The sequence below is a fragment of the Parasteatoda tepidariorum genome, chromosome 5 (genome assembly GCF_982258835.1).
Source record: "Parasteatoda tepidariorum strain Cologne lab strain chromosome 5, Ptep-v5.0, whole genome shotgun sequence".
Taxonomy (NCBI): Eukaryota; Metazoa; Arthropoda; class Arachnida; order Araneae; family Theridiidae; genus Parasteatoda; species Parasteatoda tepidariorum.
Window position 1 is genome coordinate 79,353,557 of NC_141759.1, and position 21,955 is coordinate 79,375,511.

General features: G+C 30.1%; 1 protein-coding gene across 2 annotated transcripts in view; it reads right to left on the bottom strand.

Annotated features, from left to right (window-relative positions):
- LOC107445743 (vitellogenin-6) overlaps positions 1 to 21,955 on the bottom strand; it is a 53,545-nt gene that overhangs the window by 20,549 nt on the left and 11,041 nt on the right. For both annotated transcript variants that reach the window (XM_087164375.1, XM_087164374.1), the window contains 11 exons: positions 21,553 to 21,723; positions 18,505 to 18,693; positions 17,342 to 17,484; positions 16,184 to 16,367; positions 10,925 to 11,124; positions 9,538 to 9,706; positions 7,837 to 8,010; positions 6,501 to 6,698; positions 6,160 to 6,377; positions 3,722 to 3,828; positions 932 to 1,212 (listed from right to left, as the gene is read on the bottom strand). In XM_087164375.1, coding sequence (XP_087020501.1) covers positions 932 to 1,212; positions 3,722 to 3,828; positions 6,160 to 6,377; positions 6,501 to 6,698; positions 7,837 to 8,010; positions 9,538 to 9,706; positions 10,925 to 11,124; positions 16,184 to 16,367; positions 17,342 to 17,484; positions 18,505 to 18,693; positions 21,553 to 21,723 — 2,034 coding nt within the window. The remainder of the gene's footprint in view (positions 1 to 931; positions 1,213 to 3,721; positions 3,829 to 6,159; positions 6,378 to 6,500; positions 6,699 to 7,836; positions 8,011 to 9,537; positions 9,707 to 10,924; positions 11,125 to 16,183; positions 16,368 to 17,341; positions 17,485 to 18,504; positions 18,694 to 21,552; positions 21,724 to 21,955) is intronic.

A 21,955-nucleotide genomic window follows, 5' to 3' on the forward strand; every position in this document is an offset into this window, starting at 1 on the left:
ACACTTCTCCTTTCCGAAATGCAGTGATGACAATTTTTTTACACATTTTATTAACATATTTATTACACATTACGTTTTATTACACATTTTATTAATTCGAGTAAGCAAGTTTTATAGTTTATGCATCAATAATAACGAATAAGGACAATACCTTGCCTTTATTAATTATTTGAAAAACCGGAAGATTCAGAGATGCTCCCCGACACAGTGTTCACCCTCTGGAGGTTTCGAGTTTTCGTCAAAAGGGAGACTTTCTAATGTTACTTGACAACTGTTATTTACCAAATATGCCTTGAATCTTCATTTTCTCCAAAAGCAATAAAATATTATCACTTAATAACTACATCCACTAAGACTAACCTTTACTTAGTACCGTCATACACTAAGGCTAACTTTCACTAAGTACTTTTATCCACAAATTTTTAAAAACTGAGAAAAATAATTTAAGGCTTCTTTTAGTTAAAAAAATAAGATTTTCCTTCGAAATATCTCAAATTTTTTTCACCAAAATATGACACTTAAGCGTTTTTTCCATTATGGTATTCCTTTATGGCAAGTTGAAGTTGGAAAGATAACTTTAGGTCACCCATTATATTAAGAGCGACCCCCGGTGGCTGAGTGGTAGCGCTTCGGGCTCTCGTGCCACGAGTCCTTGGTTCGATCCTTGGGCCGAGCAAGGTTGACTCAGATTTTCCTCCCTTCAGTGGGTTAATAAAATGAATACCAAGCATGCTTGGAGACTAATTACTGGGGGTTCCGCGTTCGACTGACCACCCAACCGAAACATCAGCTCATGCACCCTAGAGTCAAGAGAGCTGAGATGGGCACAGTAGGCTTTGACCTCAAGGGGCTGTCGAGCCACTGAGGTTAGTTTAGTTTATATTAAGAATTGAAACTATAGAATACTTCAGGTGCGATTGTTATGACTTACCTTTGATTTAATCTCGTTAAGTTCTTTTTCCACGGCATCAGTGTCTCTTTTGGCACGTTTCTTGAAGAGATCGAAGAAAGATCTTCGTCCGAGGCTACCTTCAGGGCCTATAATGTTATCTAAGAATTTCTCCAATCCATACTGTCTCATTCCTAGACCAATGCCATGAAAAGATTTTCCTCCTAAAAAGTCTTCCAGTCCAAGATACATAGTATGTGGAATATAGCCTTTATCACTGGCATAGTAAGCGAATTCTGTAGACCCTCCGAAATCATAATTTGCTGCAAAAATACAGACAAGTATTATGTTTTGCATTGATTGAGACATAGTGATTCTTGTGAGTTTTTAATGGGATATAGCCTCTATAACTATCATAGTAATATGTGGATGTTGTGGTAGCGTGAAATTATATTTTGCTGTAAGGTTTAATTTTGTTTTTCACTTATCATTATTTAATGACATAACATCTTATGAATTCTCAATAAACATAGCTATTTAGCAGTAGTATTTTATTGCTCACCGAAACCCCGAAATTCTAATGCGCTACAAGGATAATTATTTTCTTTTGTGCTAATTGTAACATAATATTTTAATATCTTTTGAATATTTAATGACTTCAGTTATGCTATGCATCGCTTGCATCATACAATAATTACAGAGATTCTCGAAATCATAATCTGCTATAAGAATATTAATTTTGGTTTACACTAATTGTGATTCAATAATTTAATAAGTTATGAATTTTTAATAGCCAACAACTGTGTCAGACATCACTGACATTGTAAGCGAATGCCAGAAAATAAACAAGTTTTGAGTTTTGCTCCCATTGTGTACAATTTAATTATTCATAAAAATATTTTTTTTTTGCTGATCTTAATAAAATATAGCCTTTATCGCTTGCATAGTAAGCGAATGTCTAATATTTTCTTTTGGCTAAATAAATAAATAAATAAATATATATATATATATATATATATATATATATATATATATATATATATATATATATATATATATATATATATATATATATATATATATATATATATATATATATATATATATATATATATATATGCAGGGTGTTCCAAAATTCTCTTTACAACTTAAAAAATTCATAACTTCGAAAATAAACAAGATATTTATATTATGTCTTTCGCATGTATTACTGCAACTAATAAAGTTTTGTTTAGTACACTTCAACATGCGCACCATTGGTGGCCCTAAGCACTTCCAGTCTGTAATCAATTTCAAGCCAGGTGATGTAAACATAATTTTGGAACACCCTGTATATACCATAACATCACGCAAATTTGCTGCTATTTTACTAAGGTGTTAAATTTAACCATAATTTATTTAAGGAGACATAGAACCTAAATTTTGGCAAAAGTGGACTAAAATATCAAAATAAAGTTTTTCGTGAAAATTATTCCTCGCATTGTTTCTCGATCAAGTTTTAGAACTGTTCATCGAATATTTATTTAGTAATGGAGTTTTTACGAACAGTTCTATACTATAATACCAATTGAAGCAAACTTTGAACTTAGTTTTTTCTAACTTAAATTTTGGCAAATTTAGCTGCCTATAAAACCAAGACTTTTTTTCCAAAGCAACAAATACTGCGATATTTTGTGCATACGGTATCATCTAAGGTGTTAAGTTGAACCATGACTTATTTAAGGAAATATAGTATTTAAATTTCTGCATAAATTGACCAAAACATCAAAAAAAAAAATTTAAAAACTTATACTTCATACTTCTTTACCTGTACAAATTTCGAACTCTGCGACAAATATTTGTTTATTAATAGCTATTTTTACAAACAGTTCTATACTATAATACCCTGATGTCAATGAAAACTTTTGGATGAAGTTTTCTTTAAACTTAAATTTTGGCAATTTTAGTTGCCTTTAAAACCAACGATTTTCTTTCCAAAGCCTCAAATGGTTAGATATTTTGGATGATTGTAAATAATAATATGATAATAAGGGAAAAATATTGATTTCTTTAAGTAATAAGTGTCAAGTAGTAAATGCTTAATTGTGAATTTTTTAATATTTTAAAATTAATTAGTAATTTTTCATAATGTCACCAACCTAATTTTTTTACGAATTTCAAATCATTCCTCATCTTAACGGATACTATCTATTATTAAGTAGAATATAAAGAGTATATAGTAAATATTTCTTAAATATTCAAAATTAGAAAAGAACTAATATTTTTAAATTTAAGTTAAAAATTTAAATTATTTGAAAATAAAAAAAGTAAGAATTTTCTCCTTTTCTTTTTTTTAAATTTTTAATTGTGTTATATTGATTCCTATTTAAGAGAATAAAATTATACCAGAGCCCATAGTCAAAAATTTTTCAAAAAAAGTGGTACTACCTCCTCCTCAGTTCAACCATGGCACCAAATAATCAAATTTAAAAAGGATTAATTTGCATGATACTATGTAGCTTAACATAACATCCTTATTAAGGAAATAGAAAATATGTATCATATTATCATTCAATAAGTTTTGAAATTTCTAACAGTTACTCTTTTTTTTAATCTTTAGACAGACTTCGATATAACAGGATTAATTACAGGTCCGTTTGATTACATCACATATCTTAATTTTTGTGTTTGTGTGTAGGCCAATAAAGCCACTTTTGGCTCTTGTGCCGGGAGGCTCTGCATTAAAACAACCAATGGAATTTGTGTGAATCTAAACATTTAATAATTATGCATGCCAATTCTAACATTTAAATTGAATCATATGTGAAGGAAAAAAAAAGCACGAAAACTTACGATCATAACCAGCTACGTAGTTACTTCGTGAAAAGGTGTAGTCGTATTTAGCAAACTGATGATGGTGCGTTTCGAGTATTCTTAAAGCAGAGAGAGCAATTTTCGATCTAAAATTTACAAAATAAAAAAAAACAGTCTATATGAAAAGAAAATATAATTGAAACATAATAATTATGCAAGGTAACTAGAACTAAAATTTCACTTTTGCCTGCAGTAAAATCAGAAATTTATTCTAAAACTGTCGAAATATATTCTAGAACTGTCAATATTTGGTCAAAATCCCTCCAAGGGCAATTTTCAAGCACTATTTTTCGGAATTTCGGTACAAAGGGCAAGGTAGAAAAATGTAAATTTTAGTTGTTGTACTTATAAGGCGATCTTACCTTATCAAGGTTGAGTAGAATTAACCTCTGATTTGAAAGCGGAATAGACATTATTCTTAAATTGATCGAAGATTTAAAATGATTTTTTTAGAGTCACAAGAATAAATAGAATTAATCCATAATTTGAGAATAGAATGCACATAAAGCTTTAAATTAAAGAAGGTCTACTTACAGCGATCTAACACAAGGTGAGTAGAATTAGCGTATGATTTGAGAGTGGAATAGACATAGATTTTAAATTAATAGTCTCTAAATTGAATATTCAGAGGGTCTATTAACGTATTAACTGCGATCTATAACTATTTGAATATGATAACTCTATTGTTTTTGAGCGGAATAGACATAATACTTTAATTTAAATTTTAATAAGATCTACTTACAGTGATCCATCACAAGAATAAATAGAATTAAATCGCAATTTGAGAACAGAACAGACGCAATTGTACCTTAAATTGAATTTTTCGAGGGTTTACTTACAGCAATATATTTCAAAGGTGAGTTTGAATTATCTTGTGATTTGAGAGCAGAATTGACATATACTTTAAATTGATAGAGGCTTAAATTATTATTGGTTATACAGGGTGGTCCTAAAATATATGTCAAAAATGTAAAGGTAGGTAGAGGGGACTTAAATAAGCATATTTCGTATAGGATTGTGTGTGCGGTAATGCTGCTTTGAGCCGTTAGGGAGCGCTGATGACTGCGGCGTATAAAAGCGCTTGCTAGCTGGATTTCCGCACGGATCTCAAACAGCATGCATCGTTTCACCAATGTGGAGCTTGCCGACGTGCATTTCATGTATGGGGCTGCACAAGGAAGCGAATTAGCTGCTCAGAGAATGTACAGGAAGCGTCAGAAATCACCTGGACGCTGTCTACGGCCAGCATTGGATAGGACGGGGTGGTCCAGTTCCCTGGCCACCGCGTTCTCCTGATTTAACCTGCTTGGATTTTTTCTCTTGGGTCATATTAAAAGCCTGGTGTACGAGAGTCCCATCAAGAAAATCTTGTTGCCCGCTTGTCTGTTGCTGCTTTACATGTGCTCGACATGCCTAACGTCTTTTCTAATGTACGCCAATCGATGCGCCGTCGCCGTGAATCTTGTATCGATGTTGGTGGCTGCTCTTTCGAGCACCTCTTGTAAACTGTTGATAAATTTTTATTTTCTTTTGTCTTTACTTGTCTTTTCAGTTTCCTCTGATTCATACTGCTGTACAAGCTAGTGCTTTAATGGGCCATTACCGCACACACATTCCTATCCGAAATATGCTTATTTATGTCCCCTCTACCTACCTTTACATTTTCTACATATATTTTAGGACCACTATGTATAAGTCTACTTTTAGCGATTTATAACAAAGTTGAATAGAATTAAGATTTTTGAGAGTGGAATTGTGTGGATGGTAGTTATCGACAATGTTAACCTTCATTTATGAAAAGGTACCCCAGTATAGAATCGAGTTAACATACCTTATATACTAGCGAATTAGAATTGTATATTTTTGGAGTGGTAGTTACACTTCAGTACTCTACCGTCTGAATGTTATTTGTGATAGAATTCGATGAACGAGATACCAATAGTTGATACTTTGCTGTTTTGTATTCAGAGCTGTATTAGGATAACTGTACATCTGAGTGCTGATCGTGAGAGTTGTATTAAGTTCACAATCGTGGTCACTCCACTGTGGCTTTAGCTGTTGAGTGCATACAGGCTGACATTGCGTGTAATGGAGACAAGAGTGTCAACAGCGCGAGGAGGTGGATAATGTCGCCTTCACAGCAAGTCAATTGTTCCATGTGAACTATCCATTGAAATAGGCGTGTTCAAATCGAAGTGCAAGTTTCAGTCAAGGTAGACGTGTTCACATCAGGTACGAAGGTCACTAATGTGTGAATGGTAATTATCGACAATGTCAGCCTACATCCATGTAGAGGTACCCCGAAACATAATCGAGTTAACAAGTTTTATATACTAGTGAATTGGAATTGTTATTTTTTAGTGGTAGATACACTACAGAAATGGACATAATATTTCAAATTTATAGAGTCTACTTACATTGATCTATCGCAAGGGTGAGTAGAATTGACACGTGATTTGAGAGCGGAATAGACATAGGCTTTAAACTGATCATCTTGATCAAATATGAGAGCTCGGGCTAGACCTTCCATTTCATACTGTTGAGGTCGGTACATCATCAACATATTGAACGCATTAAGTCTCGCTTCATAGTTTTCTGTTTGGTTGAACAATATTGGAACCAGTATTTCTCTTGCCTAAAGTCAAAGAAAGTATCTTTTAGATTTAAAAACGTAAGGTTTCTAAGACTGATATTAAAAAGAAAAAGTTTTAATAATAAATTTAATATCAAAAAGTATTGTTCCAATTACACCTCTTACCTTATCAGGGAATCTGAATCCTACATGTTTTATAGACCACATAGCCATGCTTCTGAAGAAAGGAGAGCTTTTGGTAGATCCATCAACGTAAGATCTAACATGTGGTACGATTTCACGCAATCCAATATTTGCCATGGCTTTTAAGAACAGCTCTTTTGATTTTTCGTCTGGAGCTTGTTCAAATAATCTGGCAACATGCTGGAAAGCAATAAAATTAAATTAATAAATAAGGCTTTTTTGAAAAGCCTTATTTTTATCCTTTTTTAAAAACCTTATTGTTGTTAAGCATTGAAAAATAAATTCTGAAAATGAGGTAAAAAATTCGTGCATATTAGGGGTCGCCAATTACTATTTAAGAGAGGAAAAAAAGATATCAATAGCTAAAAAACCCTATCATATTGAAGGCGTGGTTAAAAACATCAAAACCAAGAAAGCGTGATTAAAGACATCAGAACCAAGAAGGCGAGGTTAAAAACATCAAAACCAGTTTAATTGCCGTATGAAATTTAAAAGTGTTTTTAAAATTCGCCTTAACTTCTCACAGTTTTTTTTCAGTAAGAACAAGCATTTATGATTTTAATATTGCCCTGATAATGATTCATCAGGATTTGATTGTGTTTTCATTTTCCATTGCTTAGCACTAGAGAGACTGAACATTGCTGTATATCTAGAAAGATTGAAGATGGCCGATTTAGCTCTTCTTAGAATGTTTGTTAGTAGATAAATGATACATCCGAAATCTTAAAATACTATCATAGTTAATTTATGAAAAACATATTATAGACTTCATCATCCGAATTCTATGGTATTTTATTTGATTTCGTCAATGAAAATATTTTATTACACGGAACACTGAATTTTCAATTATACGCATTCATTAGTTTCTTAGATAATCGAGTTTCCTTTTCTCTATAACTAATAATTATATATATGTTGAAATACTCTTGTTTTTTCTTGAAACTGTGGTACCTTTTATAAATCCAAAGGTACTTCTTATTAAAAACTACTTGGGATTTTGGGATACAAACCAAAATACCTAAGGCACCACTCTAGCCCTTCTCGTTATTCTAAGTATATGGTTCTATATATACGTCTCTATAAGGCTAACTTATGATTGATTAAATAAGTCCTTAAATTGGATCAAATTTTGATAAGTCAGAAATATTTAACACTTTCAGCAAGTTATTTTTTTGAATTACAGAGAAACAATGAATGAGATGAGCCAAGCAAGACCCCAACTGTCTTTCTAATGTTAACCCGAAACAAATATTTTAAATATTCTATGCTAAAAGCGGTGATAAAGGAACATTAAATATTTACGTAAGTTGTAACTTACATCAAAGTATTTGATGGCATCTTCAGGTTGACATGTTTTGACGTTCTTTGCTGGTGGAATACCCTCCGGGTGAAACCTAGCAACGCAGTGATCGTAGATGATGCTACTGAATGATAACAAACAGTACATGTACAGTTTAGGATTCTTCTTCACATTGTTATGGTCACAGAGTTGCTGAAAAGTACAATAAAGATTCAGTTAAAATATTTGCTTAGATTTATAATTTAAGCAACAACTCTTTTCCTCAGTACACGTTATCACGTTTTTTTTTCTGAAATCTTACAAGAACAGCATGTTCACAAATATGGTAGTAAGAATATGGTAGATAAAAATATGGTAGTAAATTATATTTTGATTGCATTGGTTTTGGTTAAAAAATGATGTCTGAACAATCAGGAAAAAACATTAATGAGGAATAAAGACTCTACCATGCGTTTAGGGAAATAAGGTTGTGTATTGAATTGCATAATGTAAAAGAGCAACAAATAATATCTGAATGTAAAAATTAATTTTCTATACGGAAAAAAAGCAAATTGTTATATTTTCTCGTCCTTTAATTTCCTTCTTTGCTTCTGATCAATGAGTTTACTCTTTGTTAAATATACGGCTCATCCATCATTGGCATTTGAAAAGATTGTGAAAAAGCTAAAAACGTCTTTTTTTTTTAATGTCATGATTATTTCCAACGTTTAAAAAAATTAAGTTTCTTTAGAAATATAAGCTATAGAAAAGAACACATATCCGGATTAGAGCTTTCATAACAAATTTCTTAAAGTAGCAAAAATTTAACAAGCATCTAAATAAAGTGGATTTATGTAATAGTGTCGAAAATACAGCAACGCCGCTTTACAGGGTCATAGATGAAGGTTGTAATAGTGCTTCCCAGATTGCATATAAAAGATTTATTTTTTCACATGCGAGCATTTAAAGAGAATGTTAATTCGTATTATGATAGATGCCGCACAAAAAAAAAAGAACAATGGTGTTATAGAATGACTTTCAGTGGCTGATGGTGAGCGTGATGGCCAGCTTTTATCAACTTATGTTTGCTATTTATAACGAATAATTTCTAAAACACACACACAGCTGCGTATAAATGGCGTTGAGGTGTTCATGACAAACGTATACCAATGTTTAATCTACAAAGTACAAGGCCACGCCATGATCTCTCTTGAATCCATTACTGATGTTAAAGAAATGACTAATGGTAATAGTAGAGTCACGACATCTGTGTAGTACACTGTGTGACATGAGTAAGGAAATGACACAGTCACTTTCTACCACTGAAAACCATTCTACTCGATGCTGTTTAGTTTAAAAAGCATCCATCTTAGTTCATCTTTACATTCACTTTAAATGCACTTATGTCAACTAGTTAAACACTTACAGCAAAGTCAACAGTACTTTCCTGTTACCTTTACTAATAGCTTTGAATGATACCGTTGCTATCGCTACCGTATTGCTGTTATTGTCACACTTGTCTATTTTTCATTTAAGCAACTTTTATGTTTCTGAAACGTGAAGGGTAGTTTTTATGCGTTGTGGGTTATAAATAAAATTCCCACTGCTTATAGTTAGTTTATTTAAAGGCATTGAGTAATAAATTAGCTAGCAGCTTATACCACTATCCATCTACAAATGTGCATTTTTAATTATTTATAACTACCTAGTTATATGATAAAAATAGTTTTTTATTCCTACTTGAAGTCCATCCAAGAGAGTCTCACTGACTTCTTTGATATGATAAGGCAGTTTTGCTAGCAAATAAGCCGATTCATCTACTGTCAACTTTTTGTTTTCAATCAAAAACTTTCCGAAAAGAAGGGCTGGGTTTGTTCCGGATTGGGCAAGTGTATCGACGAAAAGTGTTCTGCAATATCAAAAGAATTTTTATTTCAAGCAGGTCAATAACAAATATCGAAAAGACATAAAAAAATATATATAGGTATTCTTCAAATATTCGAGCATCCATATCTACATGCAAATGATATGTCAGTGATGCTCAAAATATCTAAATCCATAAACTTAGACGTATTTAAATATCTTTGAAATGTCCAAAATATCTAGTGGACATTCAGGTATATTACAGTCGTATACTATTATCCTTAGGATGTTAGAGGCATTGCATAATATAGGAGCTCAGTTATTTGAATCCGTCTTATTGTGAAACAATGACAAGACACGACAATTAAAAATTCTCAATTAGAATTTTAACAACACCTGTATTATTTTTATTCCTTAAAAGTAATAAATAGTTCCGAATTTTAACTACCACCGTAGGCCAGGAAAAAACAGGACTTCCGAGAAAAAGTTATTTTATTTTTTATTAAAACTTTTATGTGTCAAATGGGGTCGGGATAGTCTGGTTGGCAGGGTGCTGGATTTACGTTCATGAGAACGAGAGGTCGAATCCACCGGACTGAAGACTCCTCGTGTATTAAATGGTGACTGGTGCCTGTTAAATCAGTTGGATCACAAAGTCCTCCACGTTCCCATAACAAATTATACCTCTGGGGATACTGAATTGGGGATTAATCGCTCTCTGGTTCAGGTCAAAATTACGATTTGTGGATGAATGAATGGGTCCACTCTTTAAACTGTTGTGACGTACGGGTGTGACGAATAATTCAAATAAAAAATTTTTAAAAGTTATTATTTTTTTGTAAAAATCTCCAATTTGGCTACATTTTCCCACATAGTTATCCTAATTATTAAAATCCCTGCCTTATTCTAAATTTTTGCAAAAAATTTTAATAAGTTCAGATAGTGCAACATAGAGTAAGATTTTAAATATTAAAAATATTAGAACATAAACGCTAATCATTTTCACAAAACTGTAGCTTTTCTTCATATTGACGTTTCGTGCCATTTTTAGAATAAGCGAAAATAAGCTCTGGCTATTTAATAGGTTAAACTTCACCTAACCTTCAGTAGTAACTTTTGTAAACTCACAGCAGTTATGAAAATAGCATATTATTCGTAATCATTTCATATGACTACTGGACTTTCGAAAAACAGCATTAAGTTTAAACGACATTCGAAAACATTAAGTTTAAAATTCATTAAAAAAAACTGTATCGTTTATTACCTGTATTTCTTCTGTTCTGGTGATCCAGTTTTGGGCATATCTCCATATTTTTTGTATAAATCTTCGATCTCCTCATAACCAATAGTTCCTACTGACCTTAGAAGCTCTACGAATTTGGCGGGAAAATTTTTGTCTTTGAATTTCTCTTCATAGCTCGAATCACTATAGACTTGATTAAGCTCATCAAATTGGCTCTTTATCTAAAAAGAATAATCATGTAAACTAATCAATAAAGTTAGAATGCTTTACATAAACTGGCATTGACAAGGACTTTAATTATACTCTAAATTGTGTTTGATGCCTCGTAGTCACCGCCGTTAATGCATATTTAATTAGAATCATTGTCAAAAAATAATTCAAAATTATATACACATTAGAGATTGCAAGCATAGGTGTAAAAATTCTAAATTCTGGAACATATTTTAAATTTATGCTCTTAAAAAGTTTGTATTATGCAAATCTAAAAAAGGTTGCCTTTTGTGCCTATAATTTAGATTTAAATTTTGACGAGGATTTCAAAAGTATACATTAAGGGTGGTAATTACAGAACATCTCAGACACTTAATGTAAATGCACGTTAAACGGCAATTCGAATTGCCTGTGAGAAGTAATTTAATTCTTCTCTTTAAGGATATTAGTTTATTTTGCCATGTGTCTTTAAATAAGATGGTTTGCAATTGGAAAACATCTTTTATACCAAGATTATTGCAAATTTTTTACAAGAATATTCCGTAAATAATTTTTATTACTTTTCTAAAATGTCCCTTAACATATTCTTATAAAAATATTTATTAGAAAAATAATTAAATTAATTAATAAATAATTAAAAATAACTAATTAATTAAAATTATTAAAAATAATTAATTAAGATAATTATAAAAATACAAATTATCATAGAGGGTATTCCTAAATCGCTATCTTTTCATAATATTCCATATTTTCTTAATATCATAATATATTTCTTTAAATAATAATGTTTGTGGAATGATAGCTAATAAAATAGATCTAATAATGAGATGAGAGAGAATGTTGAGAATAGATCTAATTCTTCAAAGTAGCTCAAATCAAAGTTTAAAGTAGCATAATGGATTAAAATTAAATATTAATTTTATATCGGAATAAAAAATTTTCTTAAGAGAACAGTAAGCTTTTACAACGATTATTTTTAATTGCTAGAAGCTTTTTTTAGCATCAGTGATTCAAATAAAGTCACTAATGTAACAAGTTTCAAAATAATGTATTGAAAAATTAAGGAGATATTAAATAAACAACTTTTTTTCATTATACCTAATTTTAAAAAAGATTCTTCTCTTTAAAAAAATATTCAATTTTTTTTAAGAAAAAGAAAATAAAGTTTAAAACAAATATTGCTTTAAATGCTTTCAAAAATCTTTGTTTAGATGGAATAAAAATTTAAATCTTTATTTAAAAAAATGTTTAGGTTTAATGTTACTTTAAATGCTCTCAAAAGTCTATGTTGAGATAAATAAAGCAGATAAAAGTTTAAACCTTTATTAAAAAAGGGAATCGGATTTAATGTTATTTGAAATGCTTTCAAAAGTATGTTTAGAAAGATGAGGCACATAAAACTTTAAATCTTTATTAAAAATAAAAGGCAAGTTTTCGAGCAAATGTTACTTTTAATGATTTCTATATCTGTATTTTTAGAGAGATAAAAATATTAAACTATATTTAAAAAAATAAGTTTTAATGTTACTTAAAATGTTCTGATAAGTCTGTGTTTAGATAGATAAAACATATCCAAATTAAAATCTTTATTAAAAATAAAATGAATAAATTTTAGAACAAATGTAACTTGAACTGCATTAAAAAATCTATAAATTGAAATATTTATTAAAAAAAGAATAAGTTTTAGAATAGTTACTTTAAGTGCTTTCCAAAGTTTATGTTTAGAAAGAAAAAAAGATAAAAGTTTAAAATTTTATTCAAAAAAATAAGATTTTAAAACAAATATTATTTGAAATGCTTTCAAAAAATTGTGTTTAGTAAGTGAAAAACGATTAAAAACTAAAAACAAATTTTAAGAAAGTGACACAAAACAATTTTTTTCTTAAAAAATATGCCTCCCAAATATACATTATGAAATTATTTTTATGTAACATTTAACATAAACATTATTTATGACTAAATTTTTTTAAATTAAAATTTGAGTTATGGAAAAATAATTATTTTGCATGGAGCATTTTTATTTAAATCTAATTAAACATTTTTAATTAAAATTGCATTCACTTTTCAATATTAGATATATGAAATTCGGTATAATAGGTAGTTTGTATGTGAATAGCTGACACAAAAAATTACAATTCTTCGCATTTATTCATAAATTTAAATATTTAAAATTAAAGAAATTCATTTTTAATGTTTTAGGGGTCTCCTCCTCCTTTAAATCCTTTTAAGAAAATTTTAAGTTCGGAATTTGAGATATTTCCAAGTTATCTATCATGAAGTTCAAGGATAAATAAAACTTAATGCTAAGCGCTTTTTGTATCATAAATAGACAGCAAATCTCGATGACAGACAAACTACATTATTGATAGCTGCTATCTATATCTTAAGTTTTATGAAAAGATGGAAGTTCGTAAACAAGAAAAATGAAATATTAATTTAAGAGCAGTTATCTATTTAAACATCTAGTGAGATTGCGAAGGCAGTATAACATATGTGTTGAAATTTGAAAGAGGGTGTATCGTTGATAATCCACGGAAAAAATAGTAATAGTGCATGTTTTGTATTTGAAGTTGAATAAACTAGTGAATGAAGGTTTTGTAAAAATATATTTCATTCATAAAACGTATTTAAAGGTGACATTGTGAGAAATTTATTATTTTTATTCCCAACTTATCGCTTGTCTAATCATTAGAATAAAAAATGTCCGTTAAACATTGGTATTTTTATTTTATTATATGTTGGTGCGTTTGCAAATCATATTGTATTTATTTTTAAATTATGAGAATACGAAACGTGATGTACTTATTCACAAATCCTGTGAATACGAATCATATTTATTCTTAAATCTCCTGAATACATAATATGATGCATTTATCCTTAAATTACGTGAGCACGAATTGGGATGCTTTAATTCTTAAATCATGTGAATGCGAATCATTATTTTTTTTATTTAACATGAATACAATCCGTGATGTATTCATTTCTTAAATTACGTCATTACGAATCATGATGTACTTATTTATAAATCTCCTGATCCCGAATCGTGACGCATTTATCCTTAAATTGCCTGAACACGAATTGGAATATGCATTTAATCTTAAATCTCGTAAATATGAATCATGATGCAATTATTTTTAATTCACGTGAATACGAATCATGATGTACTTATTAATAAATCCAGTGAACACGAATTGGGATGTATTTATTTTTAAATCTCTAGAATAGGAATCGTGATGCATTTATCTCTAAATTATGGGAAATCGAATGAGATATGTGTTCATCTTTAAATCGTATGAATACGAAGCATTATGTATTTATTCTTAATTCACATGTAGTCGAATCATGGTGCTTTTATTCTTAAATTACGGGGATACGAATCGTGATGTATTTATTTGTTCTTGCATCCTGAGAATACGAATCTTAGTATTTTGATACTCAAATCACGTGATAACATACCAGGGTTCGTAAGTTGTACGAATGTAAATTACGATTTGTATATTACGAATATAAGCAACACTATTTAGCGCTGTGAAACAACTATTTAATCTCAAAAACAATAATGCGCCATTTTGCTTCAGAGCATCAGAACAGCCACTGTTTTAAATAGTGATGTTCTTATTGATTTATAATGGCGCTAATTACATCGAACTATTTTGCTTTTCCTTGTCAGACACAAATAATGGGAGATTACCACTCCAAATCCTTTATATACAACAGTAATCGATTTTTAATAATTTTGCACTATATCATTGTTTACATACTTAGAAATTTTAATTAATATTTCTTCAATTATTATTAATTTCAATTTTTAAACAAACATTTTATCTGATGGGAGATAAATAACACTGTGGAACAAGTTTGTCATTGCATTTAAACAAATACTTGATCTTGCCCGATTTGGGTATTGGGATTTCAAATCTGAAATTTGTTTTATTCGGAGAGCTGTATATTATTTACAAAGGGATATTTTTAATTTAGTTTATTTTTTTGTCTAAATGTACAAGTTTATGAAGAACGTATAAGATTATATACATACTTATACACTTGCCAACTTTTTTAAAAAATAATACTTAAGAAGAAAAACATTTGGCTTTAACTTATCGCATCATAAACTGAAATTTATTATTGTCTTCTTTCTACCACGCCTTACATAAAAAGAAGTAGGGAAACTTAAAGGATATTTTTAATTTAGTTTATTTTTTTGTCTAAATGTACAAGTTTATGAAGAACGTATAAGATTATATACATACTTATACACTTGCCAACATTTTTAAAAAATAATACTTAAGAAGAAAAACATTTGGCTTTAACTTATCGCATCATAAACTGAAATTTATTATTGTCTTCTTTCTACCACGCCTTACATAAAAAGAAGTAGGGAAACTTAAAGGATATTTTTAATTTAGTTTATTTTTTTGTCTAAATGTACAAGTTTATGAAGAACGTATAAGATTATATACATACTTATACACTTGCCAACATTTTTAAAAAATAATACTTAAGAAGAAAAACATTTGGCTTTAACTTATCGCATCATAAACTGAAATTTATTATTGTCTTCTTTCTACCACGCCTTACATAAAAAGAAGTAGGGAAACTTAAAGGATATTTTTAATTTAGTTTATTTTTTTGTCTAAATGTACAAGTTTATGAAGAACGTATAAGTTTATATACATACTTATACACTTGCCTGCTCTTTAAGAAATAACACTCAAGAAGAAAAACATTTGACTTTTAACTCATCGCATCATAAACTGATATGTATTATTGTCTTCTCTCTACCACGAAGTAGACAAACTTAATATTTACTCCAGCGAATTTAAAAAAACAAACCTATCTAGGAACATATTATCATATTGCGTAAAAACTGTATAGCGTTTAGAAAGAAAACGAATTGCGGATTTAAAATCATCGGGCTAAAATTTGCTCTAAAATTCGCTCGAAAATCTCATGCAACAGAAGAAAAAAAATTGTGTCCCAGTGTAATTGAGTGTTCCTCAAAAAATAATATGCATGGCAAGACAGAAAATTACGTGAGGTGTCAAGTTTTTAAATTTCAAATAAACTCACCACATCGACTGGAACTTTCCTTCCTGTCAAATGGAACAAGTAATGTGGTTTCTTCAGATCGACTGGATCCTTGAAGTTCTTTTGGAACTCGAATTGATACATCAAAGAGTCATGAGTCACCACATCACTACCCATTTCAAGTGGAGTTGTAACTTCTTTTTCTTCGATGAGTGTCAAGAAGCGACTGTAAAATTTTTTTATTCAATATAAGCAATGAATCTAAGCCGGAAAGCTTTAAGTTTCAAACCATTAATAAGAATTTCAAATAATATTAATTTCGATATGCTGTACTTTCGTTTTAATAGTTCGTCTTACTTTTTGATTAAAGTGTAAGCAAGTTGATTGAGGGGCTTTATAAAGAATAGACTTACACATTTTTAAAATGACCCTAGAGAAATTAACAAAGACATCATTTGGATTTGAATTTACGATACAAGAAATGGTTGATGTGTATTTTCCTCATCTTGAGTTGATCTTAATGACCATTCCATAACCAAAAATACATTTAAAAATAATAATTTTGGAGTATTCTGTTTTTGAATCAGGGCCTACTGTTTGTAGCTTTTTGTCTTGCTTTTTTACTTTAAAATGCAAGAAATCACGCAAAATATTTCATTCTTATCCAACCTAATTACCGATACCAATTTTCTTGCAAATGTACAGCCAAATTTCTTGATTAATCTAAGACTATACATAATTCTACGATGTAACCCAAACGTTTTTTGATTGCTTGATCATTGAATACTAAATTTTTTTAAGCTTTAAGGGAGGAAAAAATTCACGAAAATTAGAAAAATGTGAGTGGGTTACTGAAAAGCAATCACAGTAATTTTATTACCAATAAATGAATCACATTCCTTAATGACTAATTTTAAATTTTTATAAAAATACGATATAAACTTTTTCTAAATTTCTTGGCTTGATTAAAAATTTTTGTTAATAATAATTTTTATTCTTTTTTTTTACAAATAGAATTCCTTGTATATACTGTGCAAATTTCAAAAAGCAACCCGTTATTTTTTATTTTATTTTACACATATCAAATGTATTATAAAAACCATGAAGGCATAATCACTTAGTATAAGTAGCGTAGTTATTATAAGTGTTAGTATAAGTAGAAGGCATGATCACTTAGTATCAAGTAGTATAAGTACTCACTTAGTATAAGTAGCAACTGTTTGACCGTGGACAGGGTAGGGCGAATAGGCTACTTCTCCAACTGTCATAATTTTCTCAATGACGTAATGATGACGATATCCACGGATGTCATAATGATATTGAGCATTACCGTGTAGTGTGTGCTGAAATATTTACAAATTCAAAATTAGGTAACTACCTTCAAACAGCAGTAATAAGATAACTAAAGTTAATTAGCAAGTTCGCCAATTGTATTCTAACAGATTGAATTGCAATTTTGTTAAGAATTAGTATCAATTTATATTTGTGTACATAAATTTTTGAGTTATTTTAGATATTCTAAAGTGGCTTTCGCACATATTGTTAAAAGATAATTGTTAGATGTTTATCAATGTAAGAATAATTGATATCAGATAATGTTGTTGTTTCTAATTACCCTCAGACAAGTCAAATTCGCCAACGTTTAGCTTTTTTGTGAGTTAAGTGAAGAAAGTGCGCCTTTCGTTTGATAAGAGAGTACCGCATAGGTGAGGTCTTTGCTCAGAACCTCGGGGATAGTTGGTAGCACTATCGTGAAGTTCGTAAAACAACTTGTTTAATTTCGACATAGATATGAAGGTGGTGAAAAAAAAATTCAGATCCCCATACGCAAGGTACTGCTACGCAACAGACTACAGCACTTTCAATTTTACAGATTTTACGAGCACATATATCACATATACTCAATGGGTCTTAGCGGAGACGAGGATCGAACTCTGGACCGGAGTCCGATTCTCTAAGCACTCAGCTATCGTGGTCCGATATCAGATAAATATTATTCTAATTCCAGTGAATTATCAATTCCATATCAGGATAAGATGGATAAAATATAATTCTTTAGCGAAAATAAAATTTTTAGGCATACTTTTAACAATATATACAAAGTCCATAATAATTTTGAGCATTATCATGTAAACTCTTCTGAGTTCTAAATCTCATTAATATCATTCAAATAATTAAACAGTAACTGTGAAATAAAAATTAGGTGTTTCATACGTAGTTGTAATGCATTTAACTTTTGCTTTGGGTAGTTCATGTAAAAGTTTTGTTTTGTATGTATATGTTTCCTGCAAGTGTTTATTGATAAATATATTATATTATAACTTAGGAGAACTTTTTCGTTAGATAACTTAGAGAAACCTTACCGCTTTCTCATGATCAGCTGCACCACATTCATGACCATAAAATGTCGAATAGACTTGATTTGGAGCTGAATTGCACTTGTGATAGTTGCGGACTTTAGTGACGTTTAGGACGATGTTGTTGTATGGAGTTCTGTAATGAGGATGGTGTTCGATGCCATAAGCTGTTTCGCAATCTCCCAGCATGCCTTGCTGCAAGGAATATGAAAAATAATTAAAATTGACTGCATTTTGTAACAAGTAGACTTTCAGAAAGTTTATATTTCTTTTGATTCCAATATTATTGAATTATTTATGTAAAGAAAAATAATTTTGGGGGGGGGGGACAAAAAATCATTAAGAAATAATTTCTGGTAGACAAACTACGACGGGTTTAAAAAAATTCAATTTCTATTTATTATATTTTTCGAGAGCAATACTTCGTCCCTGAGTGATTATATCCAAGCGAGTTTTTGTTCTTGGACATTATACTCCTGCTAAAAGATTTTGTTTCTCAGGAGATAATGTACACTTGAGATTTTATTCCCGAAAAATCATGTTTCATGGAAATTGTAACAACGCGAGCTTTCTCGCATGATTTTGCGTTCGAGAAATTATGCCCATGCAAGATTTTATTCCAATTAGATTATATTCGAAGGAGGTTTTGTCATCAGATATAATTGGTAATGCTCTTAAACTAGTTAATAATGAAAATTTATATATATATATATATATATATATATATATATATATATATATATATATATATATGACTGAGAAATAGAAATCACAACTCAATGATTAAGTGTGAAAAAGAATATCAAAATCTATCAAATTATTATTGGGCTAAATCACAATGAAGCAGATTTAAAAGAATCAAATCCAAATTAATTAAAATTATATTATCAATATATAAAAACCGATAATTAGAAACGTTTCTCAGTTTTAAACATCTAGCACTCAAATTGGTTTTGTTGTTGTGAATTTTGGTTCAATATGACCGTACCCATTTAACTTTTGTAAGATATTGATAACATTTTTATTACTGTGTTTTTACACTTATATATTTATTTACGACGTTTTTTAGCATAAGACTTTAAATATTTTATAAAATAATATTTAAGGCAGTAATTACAGAAATTCCTGATATTTTAAGCATATTTGTCGTATCTTAGTGTTTGCAGAATTTGAAAAAATATTTAGGCAAAGAAAAATTAAAATCATAATTTATTAGTCAGTCTACCTATTTCCCCAATGCCCACCTGGGGAACGACCTTTCGTCAATACAGGTATCTGAAGGGCAGATTTGCTGGCCACTCTTTCAGGGACACCATATTAGGTGAGCCAACGTTGCTCCCACAGTAAGGACAGATAGTACACAGAATGAAAGAATAGCCATGCCTTGCCCGGGATTCGAACCCAGGACCTTTCTGATGCAAGGGCAGTTCCCTAACCCCTACACAGGCTGGTAGGTCTGTCAAAATTGTAATATTTTTTTATTTTATTTTCCAGAAATAACATATTGTTAAGTTATATAGATTATATAATATTCATAAGAAAACATACTCCAGAAAAAGTGGTTAAAACATAAGTTGCATTCAATATATTGATCTGAATTATTTTTTAGAAATTGACCCAATTATTGATAAGCAGAAGTAAATTGAAGTAATAAACCAAGTTTGTGTTGTATTTGCGTTAATCGTTTACAGCAATTTGTGTTTAACCGTGTTTATCAACAAAGCTACCGTACAGAAAAGCTTCCAGATGTTTTACAAATAACTTCAAAACGCACTGCTAGATAATAAATTTACTAAACATATTAGACTCGAGTGTCTTCATTTCAGGAGTGATCAAATTTATTAAACATTATCACACTTAAAAGAGTAAGTAGTGGTAGTATTACTATTTACATTTGTAACTGCTTTTGCTCAACACACTGAGAAAAAAAAATTTATGATCAAAACTACCAGAAAATGGAAACATTTACCGTGTTTCTGGCTGTACTGAAACACCAAGAAGTTTGGTAGTTTTTACTGATGTGCTATAGTAATGATTTCGGTAAAATTAGCAGTAAAATATGGTTTTGCAATGTGTGATAAAACTTGGTAAATTTGGTGAAAGTTTGTAATGTTATCTTGGTAACTTAGAGCACAGCATAAAAACCGTTTAAATTTACTCTTTTGTAGTGATTTTTAAAATGTGTGGCAATAGGAAATTTATTCTTCAAAATTTCCGACCAACCGTTATCATATGAATGAAAAAATTGCAGAATGAGTAGTTTAAATACCATATATTTTTGCTTATAGTTCACATTCTTTATTTTACCTGAAACGTCATTACCATATAATACGGTAATTTTACCAGAATTTCTTTTCTCCCCTCTCAAAACATTTGTGTTATAATTTACAAACTAGAGAAATTTTTAATTATTTTTCTTTTCTTTTTGTACTTATAAATGATAGCTTCTAGAAAAAAATACTCATTTACTTTAAGCGCAAACGTGTAAATCTTTTTCAATAAGAACTTACAACTGCCCAGTGTTATAATTTGGGTGTTAATTTAAAATCTAAATTGAAGACACCAAATTATAAGCTCGTTTTTCAAGTGCTTGGTTGAAAGAATAGGATCTGGGGGGGGGAGTGTATGAATACCTGTTAACAATTATGATCAAGTTTAAAAAATAAATACACAAGTGGGCGACCTTTGTGCTAAAATACAAACTAAGGTAACCAACGTTAAAGAGCACAAAAATATTGTTAAAAGCAGACAGCTGTTTCGGATGCTCAAAGGGCAACCTTCATCAGTGCAACAGAAAGAAATAAGAGAAAAATGTCTTTTCTCTCTCATTTCTTTTTATTGCACTGATGAAGGTTGCCCTTTGAGCATCCGAAACAGCTGTCTGCTTTTAATAATATTTTTGTGTTCTTTAACGTTGTTTACCTTAGTTTGTATGATCAAGTTTATTTTTGTGACTGCAAGCTTCTACAAATCGGCATTGAGACAATAATGCAAGCTAAAAAAATCAGTATTTTGTAATAAATGATTAAGATTATTAAATTAAAGGTTGCTTACTTCATAAACTTTAAAATAATGTGCATCTGGATCAGATCGCTGAATGTCATTGTCTTCAAAAGTAGGAGTCGTTTCAGGAGCTTCAAGGTTGAGATTGAAAAGACTCGCAAGACCCCTCTTCAAGTTGACTGAGAACATGGGTTCTCCTGCTTCAACCTCGAAATGAGTGACCTGTCAATGACGTAAATATTTAAGATAAACGGAAAGAATTGTCACTAAGGCGTTCGACATTAAAATCGTATTGTGGTTGTCCTTAAGTACAAAACAATTTTTTCTGTATCTGTACTTCAAGACAGGGTCATATAAGTATGTAGTACAGAACCTAAATGTCTTTTTTTTTCTCTTTTCTCCAAGCTTTGGTCATGTGCCTAGGTCATTATGAACCCTTTGCCATATAGCCCAA